Raw genomic sequence first — 16,777 nt, forward strand, 5'->3', positions numbered from 1 at the left:
TAGAGGTCCTTTAAATATTTGTTTATAATTTATTGTTAGATTACTTTGAGGTTTTACCTTGTTGTGTACCTGACTCCATTTATCTCTCTACCCTCACCCCATCTTAAATAGGAAAATAAAGAAACAAATCTGTTTGTTAAAATTGACTATTGGTTTTTTTTTTGCATGGAAGTTTTTATAATGCCTATACTTGTGTTGTGAAGTAGTAAAAAAAATAAGTCCCACAAGGACAATTTTAATTTCTCAGTTTCAAAACTTTATTTCAAATCTGCAATAAAAAAAACAAAACACCTTAAATATGAAAATGGATTGCATTGTGATATTGATAATCATATTAAGACCCCATATGTCACCCTTAGAATAAATTTAATGCAAGCTGTAACATGGTGAGGATATCGACAATTATTGTTTGCAAACACATTCTACTGTGGTGCAGGCCACTATTTAAGTGCCTTCAAAAATGCACAATTTAGTTAATGTATAATTGTTATTAATGTAATAAATTAAAAAGAGAAATTGCCCATTCTTCAAATGTCTTCTCCATATCTTAAAGATACAGAATCTGTAAACCATGGATAGGATTCTTACTCTGTATTTGAGCTTTGTTGTACATAAATATTTGAAACACGAGTATAAAACTTTTTTTTTTTTTCAATTCAGAAAAGACTTGCATTTGAAGGATTGTATTTCCAAAACATTGCCAAGTGCTAGAAAGCAAGAATGTCTATTAGACCCCACAGAATGGATGATTATCTATGACCACTCATCTTGGAGCCTATTCCAGAAATCACGCTATGTCAGATAATGGGTTATTGAGGTGCATATCTAATCATCAGAGTCCGAATCATAAGTCTTTCCTCGTATCGTCTTCTTTTCCAATTTCTTGAATTTAGTGCCAGAATTCTTCTGACTTTGGAATGGGGGATCCATTAAATTACCACTTAAAAAAAAAAAAAAAAAAAAAAAGATAAGCAACAGTCAAAAAATAAAAATAAAAAAAATCATCACTGGAAGATCATATTACTACTATCGATAATAACATTAGATTGTTTCAATGAGCACATTCACTGAACACAGAAATTATACCCATAGCTACTACACCATTTCCAGCCTTCTGTTGCAGAGAAATTTTAACTTGTAACAGGTGTGGCCATGAAACTGAAAAACTTAGGAGCCAGCATAAAATAACTCATCCCTCCCTCAATGTTAACCCCTCCTCAGATACATACAAGATACAGTATGCTTTGTTTAAAAGTTGCGTAACTGTTACAATTGCCAGTTCAATACTGAACTGATGTATATTTCCTGGAGAAATTACCCATGTGTATTATTTAGAACCACATATACAATTACTATTGTTGACTATGACACTACTGGACAAAACCAAAGAGACCAGTAACTAATGTGATTGAAAAACAAACAAATTGAAACATAATATTCACTAGGAAATTAGCATGGCAGTCCCATATTTATTTTTTAAAAAATGCACTTCTTGAAACGTAAAGTAAAATGAGTCAGACACAGGAGTTGACAATAATCTAAATGACTTGCCAACACATAAAACACCTCATCCCTCCGCTTCCTAATTCCTCCACCCACCCGCATCCAAGAGACTTTGTAAATGGCCTCCAGAAGATATGGTATGGACATGCATTTACTTTCGACATAAGTTTAAACACAGAAAAGAAATTCATATCGTAAATCTTCATTACCTGCAGGCTTTTCTGGTTACCAAAAATGTATCAAATAGGTATTTCCTCTCAAGAGGAGTTTGTTTTCTTGCAGCTTGTTCTTGTATGTACCTAGAGCAGCAGTGTGCAACTATCGGACCACCCCCGAACCTTCGCTTGCGGCACCACCAACGGGCTCCTCGAAATCTTATTAGAATGATGGCAGTCAACTATGCATCACACGACCTCTTCTGCACAGTGCAGAGAGGTCACATAGCACACCTGGAGTAAGAGGGGGTGCTCTCCCTCCTTTCTACTGTTGCCCTCCAGGTACTTCATGTTGCCATTCACTAATCTAGATTCTGTTATAGTTCCTGGTGGTGCTGTGTGCCCATAGAGTGAATATACTTGTAATACAGTTTTGCACATACCTGAAAGGAAAGCAATATTGGTGCCCTGTTCTGTGGACAAAACTATTGCAGCGATTAAGTCCTAGTGCATCCCATGTCAAACATTGTCAGAATGCTGGTGGCAGCTGCCAGCCCTGTTATCCCTTCTCTAAGTCTCAGCACTTGGGTGACCAGACTTTTTGCACCCTGATCATGCAAAATATTCAATGGCTAATACAAATAGTGAAATCACAAAAGGGAAATTACATTTGCAGTAAGCCAAACAAATTAAATATTCAAATCATTATTACCTGTATTTAATGACATCTGCACAGCCAAGTCTCCACTCCAAAGTCTCGGTGGTAAATTCATCTGTATTGCCCAAGTCAGTAAAACCAACCACGTAATCTTTTGTCTTTCCATCTTTCACTAATGCGAGAGTTGGGATGACTTTTATGCGGAGTCTTTCACTTAAGAAAGGCGCTTTCTCAACACTCAGTTTCAGGAACTTTGTTTCAACATGCTTCTTGGCCAGCAAAGCCAAATGTTTGTCCAGGATCTTACATCTGCTCAAGCAAAAAAAAGTGTTGCAATAGTTTAGCAACCTGAACTCCAGAGTGGTTAGAACTACAACTTTAAAGTGACATTATGGGATGAACTCATTTGGCCACGTTACTCGTTAAAGTAATGAAGCCTGCGCACTATTACCGTTTGTACGGTAATTTTAACAGATTTGTGTTCACAACTCTCAGAGCTGCAAGCAAAAGTTAGCGCTGAAGTTACCGTACTAATGGTAATAATGCATACTATTATCATAGTAACGGTAATGCACAGGTCACGTTACTTTCACGAGTACTCAGACAATTGAATTGCCCCCCTCCCTATAAATATGTAAAATGCAATAAAAAGTATCATCACTATTCCTTATAGTTCATATTTAAATACAGGAGTGAAAAATAGAGAAAGTTCTTTTTATAGTCTCCTTGAAGGTTTTTATATTTGTGATGAACAATAACCTTCATTCACATTCTAATATACAGTAGTTCATATAATAATGGGGAACCGCAGTAAATTTTTTACAATACCTGAAAGTAGAGTCTTTGTAAAAATGGCAGACAACATTTTTACTTTCCTTCACTTCTTGGAAGAAGTCTCTCTCACTGGGTATTTCTCGATATTCACCATGCCCTTTGGATAACCATTCCTGGGTTCAAAAAAATGTATCCAAATCAATTTAAAATTATGCCACAAGTACTGTGATCAATTAAATGGTTTTTTTTAATAGCAAATTAGAATTTAATGGCGTTAAGAACCACAGCAATGTGTCATAATGGATGAAAAGATCTTTGTATGATTTTGTACTCATATAAAACAACTTAATAAAGAAGGCACAAAAAGTGGCTTGCATCTGATGGTCTGAACAGAACCCTAAAATGTTGACACCACCAACAATAAATCTCTGCTCCTCCCCTTGCCTGAAAGCACTCCAGTCTTAAATCATGCAGCAGACAGATAAAGAAGGTTTTCACACAACAGCAAAACATGATGGGGTGTGCAAAAATTGGACGAAACTAGGAGAAAAAAAAAATCAATAAAGAGGGCAAGGTAATGGGAGTGACCTGGAGTGGATTTATTTGATGTAGTAGTGCGTGCGGTTTAAAATTTCTGCTGATCAATTTCTATGCTTTTGTACTACTAAACTTTGCTAATTCTTACCTGTCATGCAGTTTTAAAAAGCAATAATAGTACAGCCTTTGTAAAATCTTAATAGCAATGCACAGATATTAATGCATATTATTGAGAAAAAATAACTATTCTGCCCTTCCCCTCTACGTCATAATTCCTTATGCATTATTTAAAATTAGAGCTACTGAGGTCTTCTCTGACACTGACCTTATGTAATAATTTAGAGTATGTACTGAAAGCTGACAACAAGGAAGCATCCAACTCATTGGTAGTGATACCATTTTCTATGACAAATGGTAAAGGGGAACTTTTTCTTTCCATTTTACGCACTCATACATTTTGGTGAAAACACAAGATTTTAAATTATTGGGAGCTGGCAACAGGTGCATGGTGAGAATGTGCAATATACATTGCATATGGCAAAACATTTCTGATGTGTTATCTGTAGATGTATATCTGCATTTTTCCCCCTTTCAAAAGGTTTTAGGATAAAGAATTAAATGTGTATTAAATGCATAAATTACCTGTTTTTGTTGTTGAGCCTTCTTTAAAGCTTCTAGTCGCTTTTGTTTTAGATTTTCCATTTCATCATCATCCATCTTATCAAACTTTTCCAGCTGTGCGTCCAGCTGTTCCTCCATCAGTTTGGTAGTCTGCAATAACTGATTCTCCATGACTTTAGAAAACATCTCAACAGAGGCGTCAGCTGCCATTGTTTTTAAAATTCACAAGCCTGGGGGGAGGGAAGGGGGTTCAACATTTTCTGTTAAATGTGTTTTACGTGACAGACAATGCAAACGGTATTTTTTATTTTTGACAGACAAAAGGTATTCCCAATACACATACAAAGCAAAATTATATATCTATCAACTTAACACTTGGACCCCCCCACCAAAAATCTGGAGTATATCCTATCTTCAACTGTTACTACTATTTCTTGCTGAAGCTGGGTACACACTATAGAAAGTTACTTCATGCGATTTCTGTATCGATTTTACCAACGTCAAAGTCCTGCTGACCATGTCGATTCATGCGCACACACCTATACAATGTATCATTAGATCTGTGCTCTTCATCTCTCATAACCATATGCTGAAAAGATTGTGTCTTTGTACACTCTAGAGACCTGCCTACACTGCTGGTTGCAAGTGCATACACACTTCAATATTTGCCCGACCTTCTGTCGTTGATTGGGATTTCTATTAAGTTTCTAAAAGCAAGTCAACAGATGCGATGTGCCTTGGTATGATAAAACATGATCGTGGCAGTGTACACATTCTTGCAATATTTGACCAAACAGCAGGGAATCGTGTGATCTGCACAATAATTGCATAGGTGTGTACCCAGCTTTACAAATAACCACAAGCACCACTGTCCTGCACACCTTTGAGTTCTGCTTATAAAGCAATGATTACTACATTGCAGACAATATATGAAGCTCAATTTCTACACAACATTATCCCAAAATGGTAAATCAATTTGGAACTCCCTGCTCTATTTCACACGACGGCTAATCCTTTAGAAAATAGAATTTTTGCACTCACTGTAAAATCCCTTTCTCATAGTCCATTGGTGGACACTGTGAAACATAGGGGTATAGCTGGTGGTCCCAGGAGTCAAGCACTTAAACAGTTAAATATGTGGGTGTAGCTCCACCCCTGCTAAGCCCCTTCCACAGGAAGAGAACTCAGTTTATGTCTAACAAATCCCAAAGGAGGGTCAAAGAATGTCAACCAGCACAACACAAAATAGTCAACCCATAAAACTTTCAGAGCAAGGGTGGGCGCACAGTCTCCCCCAATGAACTACGAGAAAGGGATTTTACGGCGAGTACAAAAATCCTATTTTCTCTTACATCCTATTGGGGGGACACTGCGAAACAGAGGACATACCAAAGCCTCCCCTAATGGAGGAACTGCTCTGATACGGCTGCACGCAAAACCTTACGGCCATTCTGAGATGCAAAGCTCTGTAGTCTGTATAATTTTACAAAAGTGTGGACAGAAGACCACGTAGCTGCTCTGCACAGCTGTTCAGCTGAAGCTCCATGACGTGCCGCGCAAGAGGCACATAGTGCCCTGGTTGAGTGAGCAGACAAACGGTCTGGCACCGGCCTAGCTGCATTCATATAAGCCAACTTAATGGTGGAAGTGATCCAACGGGCTAAAGACACCTTTGAGGCAGGCCAACCACGTCTGTGTGCATCATACAACACAAAAAGATTGGTGGTTTTGCGCAAACCCGCAGTGCAGGCTACGTAACACTTAAGGGCCCTAACCACGTCTAACAATAGCAAGGACTGATCTAAAGACCTAGACTTTGGAGTGAAAGCAGGAACTACTATTTTTGGATTCAAGTGAAAACGAGAAACATCTTTAGGAACAAAGGAAGGACCCCTTGCCCGAAACCCATGGAAAACAAGGAGGGGGGGGGGGGGGGGGGGGAAATCACAAGACAAAGCCCCCAATTCAAGCCAGCAGAAATGCCACCTTCCAAGTGAGGTACCAAAAGTCCATCTAATCTAAAGGTTCAAATGGTTGTTGGAAAAATGTCTGAAGAACCAGATTCAGATCCCATGGTACCGCCGGATGTACAAACGGGGAAAGTATGTGAACCGCTCCCTGTAGGAAAGTGTGAAATTCAGGCAAAAGAGCCAACTTGTGCTGGAAGCAAATAGACAGGGCGTAAACTTGCAACTTCAAGGAGGCTGAACGCAATCCTTTGTCTAAACCTGCCTGAAGAAAGGCTAGTAACTTGGAAACGTTAAACCATGACATGTGAAATTAGGGTGTTTCACACCAAAGAACATAAGTCTTGCAGATTCTGTAATATTTTTTTGCAGAAGATGGCTTTCTTGCTTTGATTATAGTTTTCACAACCGCCGATGAAAACCCTTTAGCTGTCAAAATCATGGTTTCAATAGCCACACCGTCAAAGCCAACCGAGCTAATGAGTGGCATCGAAGAGGACCTTGAGTGTGTAGGTCTGGAAGAAGAGGCAATCAGAATGAGGGTTGTATTGCCATTCTCAGAAGGTCCGAGGACCAAGCTTGACGGGGCCAGTCTGGGGCCACCAATATGGCCGGTACTCGTTCCCTCTTCAGCTTCTTGAGAACCCTAGGGAGCATTGGAAGAGGAGGGAATAAATAGACTAGGTGAAACTTCCATGGAATTACCATGGCGTCCACGAATCCTGCTGCGGAATCCTTGTAATTTGCGCAGAAAAGATAAACTTTGGCGCTCGAGCGTGACGCCATGAGATCTCTCTCTGGACAACCCCACAGTTGAACTCGGAGATCGAACACATCCTGATGTAGAGACCATTCTCCTAGATGAACCTTGCTGCAGCTGAGAAAATCTGCTTCCCAGTTTTCCACGCTGGGAATGCAGATTGCTGAAATAACAGGAATGTGTCGCTCTGCCAAGAGCGTTATTCTGTTGATTTCCTTCATGGCTCAAAGCGAGTGCCGCCTTGATGGTTTATGTAGGCGACTGCAGTCGGATTGTCCGATTGCACTCTGACTGGTTTTACCTGCAGAAAAACCTGTGCCCGGACTAGCACACTGTAGGTGGCCCTTAGTCCAGAACATTGATGGGGAGAGACGTTTCTAGAGGGTCCCACAAACCCTGAAATCTGAGTTAAGGTGAACCCTCCCCATCCCGACAGACTCATCTGTGGCGACAACTGTCCACTGCCATATTTGGCAGAATCAACCTCTGGAGAGGTGAGACCGAAGAAGCCACCAGGCAAGGGACTGTCTTACAGGAGAGGAGAGTCTGATCATCTGTCTGCCCAGGTGTAAATGGAACTTTGACCGTTTTCGCAGTAGTTCCCACTGAAAAGCTCTTGAATGGAACGGAGTATAGGTTACTGACTCAAATACTGAAATCATTGTGCCTAGCAGCTTCATACAGCTTCGGAGAGAGACTTCTCTTTTCTTCAAGATTTCCCTGATTCTTTTCTATATTGAGTGAATCTTGTCCTCCGGGTGAAATACCTTCTGACACCTGGTATCGAAGTTCAGGCCTAGAATGCATATTGTTTGCGCTGGTATTAGGAAGGACTTTGGTCCATTTATTATCCATCCATGAGCTTCCAAGAAGGATATGGTTGTTTGAAGATGCTGGGATAGAATTTCGCAAGACGGAGTGTTGATAAGATCGTTAAGTAAGGTATTACTGTGATACCCTGAGAACGTAGACTGGACACCATGTCTGCCATTACCTTGGTGAATACCCTTGGCGCGGTGGCTAAGTCAAAGGGTAAAGCCCAGAATTGGTAAAGGTCGACTTGTATGGCAAACGCTGATGTCCCTGCCATATGGGAACATGAAGATACGCTTCCTCTATATTCAGGGAAGCTAAGAATTCTCCCTGTTCCGTGGTCGCAATGATCGACTTGAGAAACTCCATTTTGAACTTTAGTACTCTGACCTGAAGATTGAGAGATTTTAAATTTAGGTTTGGTCTGAAAGAGCCGTCCAGCTTCGGGACAAGGAAGAGATTGGAGTAAAACCCCAAACTTCTTTCTACTGGTGGAACGTGAATAATTACCCACGACTCAGACAGGTTGTGGATCACTATTTGCAGAGCCCTGCATCGGAGTCCACAGGTTGGGAGGCCAGAGGTAAAATATCGATTGTGAGGAAAATGGGTTAGGTCTATTTTGACAGGATGGACCGCCTATGCCACACTGTCTGTTGCTGCTGGGAACCGGCTGGGCTTACTTTGCCACCGTTACCTTTCACCATAGCAGCACCATTTTACCTCATCAGATGAGGAGGGGAGGTAAAATGGTGCTGAAAAGTCCGTTGGCTCCAGGAAGCAGGGGGGAGGAGTCTAGATGGCCGTTAAAGTCACTCACCCCAGCCAAAGGACCCAGGATGGAGGAAGACCCCAGTCTATCCATCCCTTGGGAAGCACCCCCTAGCCAGCACATCCCCCCCCCCCCCTAAGATAAATTTGTAAATAAAATAAAATAAAATAAATAAGAAAAAAAAATAAAAAATATATCTAAATCCAGGGCAGGAGCCCTGGAAACCATGCCCAACTCCTAAGGGCACTAAAACAAAACTGAGTTCTCTTCCTGTGGGAGGGGCATAGCAGGGTTGGAGCTACACTCACAGATGTAACTGTTTAAGTGCCTGACTCCCGGTACCACCAGCTATACCCCTATTTTTCGCAGTGTTCCCCAAATAGGACGATATATATTTTTCTCTAACTTATAATGCTTACATTCCAATAAATAAGACACCTTTTGCAGGGACACTTAGCCATGAGCACCAAAGCATGTCTCTCAACAGTGCAATCAGGTGCATTACAATCACCATGAATGATTGAACTTGAAATGCTCTTTCTTGATAGCCATTAACTAATAAGCCCTGATAATAGATTGTGATTATTTTGGAAAATATAAGTAGGAGAACTTAAACTATAATGTAGGCCTATGTTGAATAACAGGGACATTTCCAGTGATAAATCATTAAAACCTGAAACAGTCCTTGGAGATTAGGGTCAGTTTTCTGGTAGAACCACAGTAACAGAATTAAGCTGGGTACATACTACAGTGTTTTCAGCCAATGATTATGAAAGATGAAGAACACAGATTTGAAGGTAAATAGTGTAAAACATGTATAGGGTGTACACATGAATCGGCACTTTTTTTTTTCTTTATGTTATTAGTTTATAAAATCGTTAAAGATGCTGCATTGGGAGAATTTTTCTGTAGTGTGTACCTAACCTTGGTTGGAACAAGGACCTAGATAACGGTTTTACCAGGAGACCAAGATGTACTATAGGGTATATGTTATGGTTTCACAAAACTATCAGGCCACAAGGATGAGCTAGCTTTCTCATTTCAAAATTATGGGAGGCCTAATGCCTTGCACTGGTGTAATTTCTTGCATTTTCCTAGTAGGTTTAATGCTAGTACAAGGCATGTAAACAGCACTGAAAACAAAACTCTTGTTCATTTTTACTAGTGTTGGGATATGTAGCATTTTGCAAAACACATCTTGTTCCATTCAATGAGTTTCCTGCAAGTTAAAAGCATTGGGGAATATTACAGCAAAGTCAAAATGCTATTCGCAAAATGCATGCCATTTAACACACAACAAAATCATGCTAGTATGTACAAGGCCTAACTATAGCAACTATTTCCTAATTAATATACCGGATACAATATATACAATTATATTAATTGTCACTTTACATAAGATACTATAAACAGCAAATGCCTTTCACTTTAAAATTATGTAACAAATGTCATCTTAGGATACTAAAATATTGAAGATACTATAACTATATTGTTTTACATAACCTTGCTTATGAAGCAGTTCCATTTTTCAGGAATAGCACTTTCATGAAAAATTTCACTTTCATGAGCTCACCTTCTTGCTCCCTCCTCTAACCTCGTCCTGCTGGTTGCTTTATCTTCCCTATAACTAGCATTACTATTCTTAAAATGACGCATCATAATTCGACATCTTTGATATAAGAGTATAGTCATAAGGGAGACCTCTCTCCCCATCCGCAGAACACGATAAGTAATTATATTGTGTGCCTTTCATGTCACAAAGTGGTTGGCCCGGGGCCCATATATCACGCAGCTATCTTATCTATACACAGCCATCTCTGGGATCTATATATACAGCGGGCACATCAATAGAAAATGCAGCATAACGGAGGGTACTTTGGGCCTCACGAGACAGATGACATGACAGAGCGGAGGGTGGGGGATAATGCGTAGCGAGGTTTGGTGACACAGGCTCTTGTGCTGGTCTCCAAGTCGGCCTGCTGCTGTAATACAGGTGGGCCCTTCCAGTGACACCCATCAACCCTCGATCCACCAAGGGCCCAATCCCCCCGACATTACCTGCTGTCCGCTACTGGTCCCACTGTCTCCCGGCCACTCCCACCAACAGCAGCCACTGTCACGACAACCAACCGATCACTGAGGAGGGGGGAAGCGCCCGGCTGACGTCACTCAGGCGCCCTTACCACAGTGACGTCCCGCCCACTTTACGTAGCATGCGCCGCCACTTTTGTTCACGTCTACATTAAAGACACCAATGGTAATCTTTATTTTATGTGTACAGTAATCTTTCCTGTGAGGAACCAGTGCAATGAAATCTCACACCAAAATAAAATAAATAATAAAAATGCATCATAATGGTAGAATGCGTGTGTCTGTCTATCTAACACGTGCGAACTACCATCTTGGTACACCTTTATCATGGATCTCATCATTCACTCATTGGCTTTAACCGTCCGTCCCAGAACATGGTGAGGATACAACTGATACCGCGAGCCGCTCGTACGGTTATCGTGGAGTGTGTTCACTCAGTACGACGTGACGTCATCCCATGGGATCAGCTACCGTTCGCCATTGGCTCTGCACGGGCAGTGACCTGTGACGTCACCAAAGACAGCGGGGTCAGGCGCATGTGTTGGAGAGAGCCGCACGCAGCAGTCTGTGGCCACCATATGCAGCGAGGTGTGAGAGAACGGACTGAGAGCATCCTAACCAGACATCGCCACCATGGGCAAGAAACAGAAAGGCAAGACTGAGGAGAGGTAAATCTAATGCTCACATGGCGAGGAGGGAATCCAGCATCCTTATAGCATAAAGTAATCCCAGGTGTGTTGTACTGGTGTGGGGATCAGAGGCCTAGAGAGCCGCCTCTGTCTGCTGCTTTTATATTGTGAGATCTCGGCACCCTGCACTTCTCTGAGGAGAGACCTATACACTGGTACACCGTGCAGTGACCATATACCTGTACAAAGACGTTTCTATGTACATCTGGATATGTACAGCGGGGCCGATGCCCACTCACTAGCTCTGCAGATAGAGGGATGCAAGAACACCTCATCTTTTGGAGAGAGATACAGCTGGAGTTTGAAGTCATGAAAGTTAGCTTGGGCACATTCACCAGCCTCTTGTATGTATAATGTACAGATAGGCCCAGACATTATTTGAGCTATGTGTCATGTTTAGGTAACTTGTTGTTTTCCAGCTGTTGTAGATGAGAAATTCCAGCTTTTCCTCTCAGGAAATTTAGCCATGAAGTTTCACAGGAACTGAGAACCATGGGTTGTCTTTATCTAGTCTGCAGGATAGCAGATTTAAATGTGTAACAATCAGACTAAGATTTTAATCAATCACATTCTAAAACAATGTGTACACATACCAATCGATCTAACTGATCTTCTTGAGATGTTCATCTTGTTATTGTTGATGGGGTTTTCCCCCACACACAGCAATGCAATTATTTGTTTTGAGTGTGGTGATCAAAACTATTATTTGGACAATTCCTTTTCTGAGAGGTTTCTGATAATAGATTTCATTGTTGTAGATTGTTCATAAGGCACATACTTTGTGGTAATTGTGTAATCTTACTTTAATGCTAATAATTGTGTTTGTACAATGTATTTATTAATGGTTATTTATTTTGTGCCTACATGTAGCCCAGTACTTTATAGAGAATATTTAATTACTCACATCAGTCCCAGCACCAGAGTTTACTATCTATAATACCTTCACGCACACGCTAGGGTTAATTTTGTCAGATGGAAATGTAGCTACTAATATGTCTTAAGTCAAGTCAATTAGTTGTTTTAGGCATCCATGGGTGGGCAGAATAATATGGAGTTTAGGAGCAAGAGAGACAAGTTTAGAGCTTTCAGGGTTGATGTGAATCTGTTGAAATTAATTGAAATGATTCTGAAAATGTAGGCACCAACTGTCATTTATTTTATGGGTGATGGTTACCCCAGTGGATCCCAAACTTTCTCAGTTTGAGGCACCCTTAGAGTCTCCATAATTACTACAAGGCACCCCTAAGCCAAAATGATTACCAAGTAGCCCCCTGCCTTGCTTACCTTGGCCGCGGAACCCCTGTGATATTGTCACAGGTATTTTTTCATCTCTCATTTTACTGTAAATATTTTATTAAATCCATTCCCTTTTCATTAATGGTACTTTCCCTGAGTCACACCGCTATTTGCCCTATGTGGCCGGGTCCACTGCTGGTCACCTTCATTGTGACAAATGTTGGTGCTCTGTACACTGCTAATAAAGTTAAGACCATCCAGGACCCCCCTATCGAGGAAGCTGCGAGACATATTCTATATATGGGTATGGAGGTCTGTGAGCAGCCTAGGTGACTTCTAATATCCATCTAATTTATAACAGAGGATGCGTCATTTCTTATAAATTGCTGTCTGACCTCTGAACAGGACAGACGTGTCCTGCCTGCTCTCCGTTGGAGCCCAGCTTGGAACCCCTCTGGGCCCCGCATTTCACCACGGAGATGCCTGCCTCCTCCACCACCACCACCATGCTCAACCACCGGTGAACTCTACCCCCCTCCAGCGTGGTATTTCCCGCTGAACCCCGGCTGCCGACTGCTGCAGACTCCATGCCAGGACGTGGATTGCCTCACTCTCTGGCCTCCTCGTGCTTCTACCTGATGCTGACCTCCTGCCGTCACCTAGCGCCCACGCTGTCGACTCCAGCTCCTCTTCCTGCACTGCTTTGTTGGGTTCATCTCCGTCTCGACCTGCCGTCTGTGCCACCATCTGGACCCACCGTCTGTGCCTCCATGACCTCTGCTCCCGCCCAGTGGATCTTGGCTGCTGTGTTGTCTCCAGTCTTGCCGCTGCTGTTCCTCCAGTTCCTGTGACTGCTTCGCTCCTGCTCCTCCAGACCGACTGTTGTTGCTGCTGTTCTCTTCCGGCTGATCTCCTCCGTGACTCCTGCTGCGCTGTTGCTGAGGGTCTCCTGCTGAGGGTCTCCTGCTGAGGGTCTCCTGCTGAGGATCTCCCGCCCCTCCGACTGAGGATCTCCCGCCGCTCCGACTGAGGATCTCCCGCCGCTCCGACTGAGGTTCGCCCCCCCCCCCCCTGCTGAGTGTCCCTGGATCTGCCCTGTCTTTGTGGCCCTCCGGTCTCCTGTCTCACCTGTTCACGTACTCTGCTCCGGCGTCTATCTGACCTACCCTGGACTCGCCTGCCCGGAACTCTTGTCTCCCTGGACTTTCCTGCCCTGGACCCGGTACTGGCTCTCTGCAGCCCAACATCATTTTCACCACCTTGTGTTTTCTTTTCTAATTTACCTTAGCCTATTTTATCCTTAGTTTAACCTTATTATTTTCTGCAATTCAATTTTATTGTATTGTACTGTATTTTATATTATTTTATCTTAATTATTGTATTTTATTTGCATTTTTAACCTCTCCATTTTATTTTTATTCTTCTGCGACCGCCTTTTGTTCTTGCTCCATTCCTTTGTCCCTTACAGTCCTATCTCTGCCTTTGTCTCACATTGTTCCGTCAATCCTTAATATAATCAAGCCTCTTATCTGCTCTGGTCCATCTCAGTCTCCCCTTGGTGCCCTCACCTCTGAGTTAATTACCCTTGCACCTTCTCTTTTACCCCGTCCATCCCTGTCCCTCACCATGCCGCCCCGCTCTTTTCCTATACCCATCCTCTCCCCCAGCCCACTTCTCTTGCCCATCTCTCGCTGCCCCATCAACCTTGACAATCTCATCAGCATCTCCACTCTCCCCTCCCACCCCTTCTCATGTGCCCTCTGGAACTCCAGGTCCATCCGTAACAAACTGGCATCCATTCACGACCTATTCATCTCCAACTCTCTAAATCTTCTTGCCATCACTGAAACCTGGCTCACTTCTTCCGATACTGCCTCACCTGCCGCCATCTCCTACGGGGGCCTCTCCTTCACCCACTCCACCAGACCGGATGAGCGTCCAGGAGGTGGTGTGGGCCTCCTCCTTTCCCCTAACTGCACTTTTCGGGTCATTCCTACTTTACCTTCCCTCTCCTTCTCTTCCTTTGAAGTACACTCCATCCGGCTCTTCTCCCCCATCCACCTCCGTGTCTCCGTCATCTACCGGCCCCCTGGCCCCACCTCCCTTTTCCTTGACAACTTCGCTGCATGGCTCCCCCACTACCTTTCCTCCGACCTTCCCTCCATCATACTTGGTGACTTTAATATTCCTATTGACAACTGTTCTGACCCCGCCACCATCAAATTTCTCGCCCTCTCCTCCTCCCTAGGCCTCACTCAGTGGACCTCTTCCCCCACCCACTGTCTTGGTCACTCCCTCGACCTTGTCTTCTCTCATCTCTGTGATCTCTCTGACTTCTCCAACTCTCCCTTCCCACTCTCTGACCACCATCTCCTCTCCTTCACTCTGTCCTCCTCACCTGCTCCCGCCTCGCCCAAGGCGACCCTCACCAGGCGCAACCTTGACGCTATTGACCCTACCTCTTTCTCCTCCTCTCTTGAAACTCTCCTATCACCCCTTACCTCCCTGGTCTGTCCTGACCAGGCGTCCTCTCTCTACAATCTCTCCCTCACTACTGCCCTGGACGCTGTCGCCCCGGCCTCTACCGTCAGCAGATGCCGCATCATTCCCCAGCCCTGGCACTCAAAACTCACCCGCTTCCTTCAAAAGTGCTCTTGCACTGCTGAACGCCTCTGGAGGAAATCTCGTTCCCTGGCCGACTTCCTTCACTTTAAATTCATCCTCTCTTCTTTCTGCTCCACCCTCTCCCTTGCCAAACAATCCTTCTTTAAGTCCCTCATTTCCTCTCAGTCCTCCAATCCCCGCCGCCTCTTTGCCACCTTCAGCTCCCTACTCTCCCCCCCCACCCCCTTCTGTCCCGTCTTCCCTCTCCGCTTCTGACTTTGCCACCTTTTTCTCTTCCAAAATTGAGGCCATCAGACTGAACATCTCCTCCTCTTCTCCCGCCTCCCTCTTTGCTTCACCTCCCATTAACACCCAACTCTGGTGCTCCTTCTGCCCTACAACAGGTGAAGAAGTTCACTCTCATTCAGTCCTCTCCACCCTCTACCTGCCCTCTCGATCCCATCCCCTCTCACCTCCTTCGCTCTCTTTCTCCCACTGCCTGCTCCTACATCGCACACCTTTTCAACCTATCACTCTCCTCTGGGGTAGTACCCTTCTCATTTAAACACGCTCTCATCTCTCCTATCCTCAAGAAACCCAATCTCGACCCCACATCTCTTGCCAATTATCGCCCTATCTCTCTTCTCCCCTATGCCTCTAAATTACTTGAGCGGGTTGTCTGTAGCCGCCTAACCAGGCACCTCTCGGACAATTCCCTCCTTGACCCTCTCCAATCCGGCTACCGCCCCCTCCACTCTACCGAAACGGCCCTGGCCAAGGTTACTAATGATCTCCTATCGGCCAAATCCAAGGGTCACTTTTCCCTACTCATCCTCCTTGACCTCTCCGCAGTCTTCGACACCGTGGACCACCCCCTCCTGCTGCAAACTCTTCTCTCTCTCGGCCTCTCTGGTTCTGTCCACGCCTGGTTCACCTCTTGCCTCGCTAACCGCTCCTTCTCTGTATCCACGTCTGGTTCTTCCTCCTCCCCCTACCCTCTCGCAGTAGGAGTCCCGCAGGGCTCCGTTCTTGGCCCTCTACTCTTTTCCCTCTATACTTCCTCCCTTGGTGCTCTCATCTCCTCCTTTGGCCTTCAGTATCACCTTTATGCTGACGACATTCAACTCTACATCTCTTCACCTGATCTTTCCCCCCCCCTCCTCGCTCAGGTATCTGACTGCCTCTCCGCCATCTCCTCCTGGATGTCGGAGCGCTTTCTCAAAATCAACATTTCCAAAACTGAACTCATTGTCTTTCCTCCTCCCAACCACCCATCCCACCCTGACCTCTCCATTGTCGTTAACAACACTACCATCTCCTCTGTCACCCAACTCCGCTGCTTGGGTGTCACCCTTGACTCTCTCTTTTGTCCCCCACATTCATTCCCTTGCCCAAGCCTGTCGCTTCCAACTACGCAACATCGCCCGCATCCGTCCCTTTCTCTCTCAGGAGGCCACCAAAACCATCATACACGCACTCATCATCTCCCGCCTGGATTACTGCAACCTCCTCCTCACCGGCCTCCCCCACTTTCGTCTCTCCCCCCTCCGCTCTATACTCAACGCGGCCGCAAGACTCATCTACCTCTCACGCCGCT

General features: G+C 44.0%; 2 protein-coding genes across 3 annotated transcripts in view; one reads left to right on the forward strand and one right to left on the reverse strand.

The window, feature by feature from the left end:
* Nucleotides 1–233: 233 nt before the first annotated feature.
* Nucleotides 234–10,756, reverse strand: TXNDC9 (thioredoxin domain containing 9). The gene is made up of 5 exons (XM_075200157.1): nucleotides 10,619–10,756; nucleotides 4,270–4,478; nucleotides 3,145–3,263; nucleotides 2,371–2,625; nucleotides 234–940 (listed from the first exon to the last, which is right to left on the reverse strand). The coding sequence occupies exons 2-5, from the start codon at nucleotides 4,456–4,458 to the stop codon at nucleotides 826–828; spliced, it is 678 nt and encodes a 225-aa protein (XP_075056258.1). The 5' UTR covers nucleotides 4,459–4,478; nucleotides 10,619–10,756; the 3' UTR covers nucleotides 234–825.
* Nucleotides 10,757–11,172: 416 nt separating this feature from the next.
* EIF5B (eukaryotic translation initiation factor 5B) overlaps nucleotides 11,173–16,777 on the forward strand; it is a 44,684-nt gene continuing 39,079 nt past the window's right edge. For both annotated transcript variants that reach the window (XM_075200155.1, XM_075200156.1), the window contains exon 1: nucleotides 11,173–11,319. In XM_075200155.1, the coding sequence (XP_075056256.1) occupies nucleotides 11,285–11,319 (35 nt within the window). In that variant the 5' untranslated portion in view covers nucleotides 11,173–11,284. The remainder of the gene's footprint in view (nucleotides 11,320–16,777) is intronic.

The sequence above is a fragment of the Mixophyes fleayi genome, chromosome 2 (genome assembly GCF_038048845.1).
Source record: "Mixophyes fleayi isolate aMixFle1 chromosome 2, aMixFle1.hap1, whole genome shotgun sequence".
In the NCBI taxonomy this organism is placed as follows: domain Eukaryota; kingdom Metazoa; phylum Chordata; class Amphibia; order Anura; family Limnodynastidae; genus Mixophyes; species Mixophyes fleayi.

Bases quoted from the DNA above. Each gene is read 5' to 3' on its own strand.
- TXNDC9 (XM_075200157.1), bottom strand. From the start codon at position 4,458: ATGGCAGCTGACGCCTCTGTTGAGATGTTTTCTAAAGTCATGGAGAAT. The intron at 3,264-4,269 runs GTAATTTATGCA...TTTTGAACCCAG, and splicing joins AGGCTCAACAACAAAAACAG to GAATGGTTATCCAAAGGGCA. The intron at 941-2,370 runs GTAATAATGATT...TTTTTTTTTAAG, and splicing joins GCAGATGTCATTAAATACAG to TGGTAATTTAATGGATCCCC.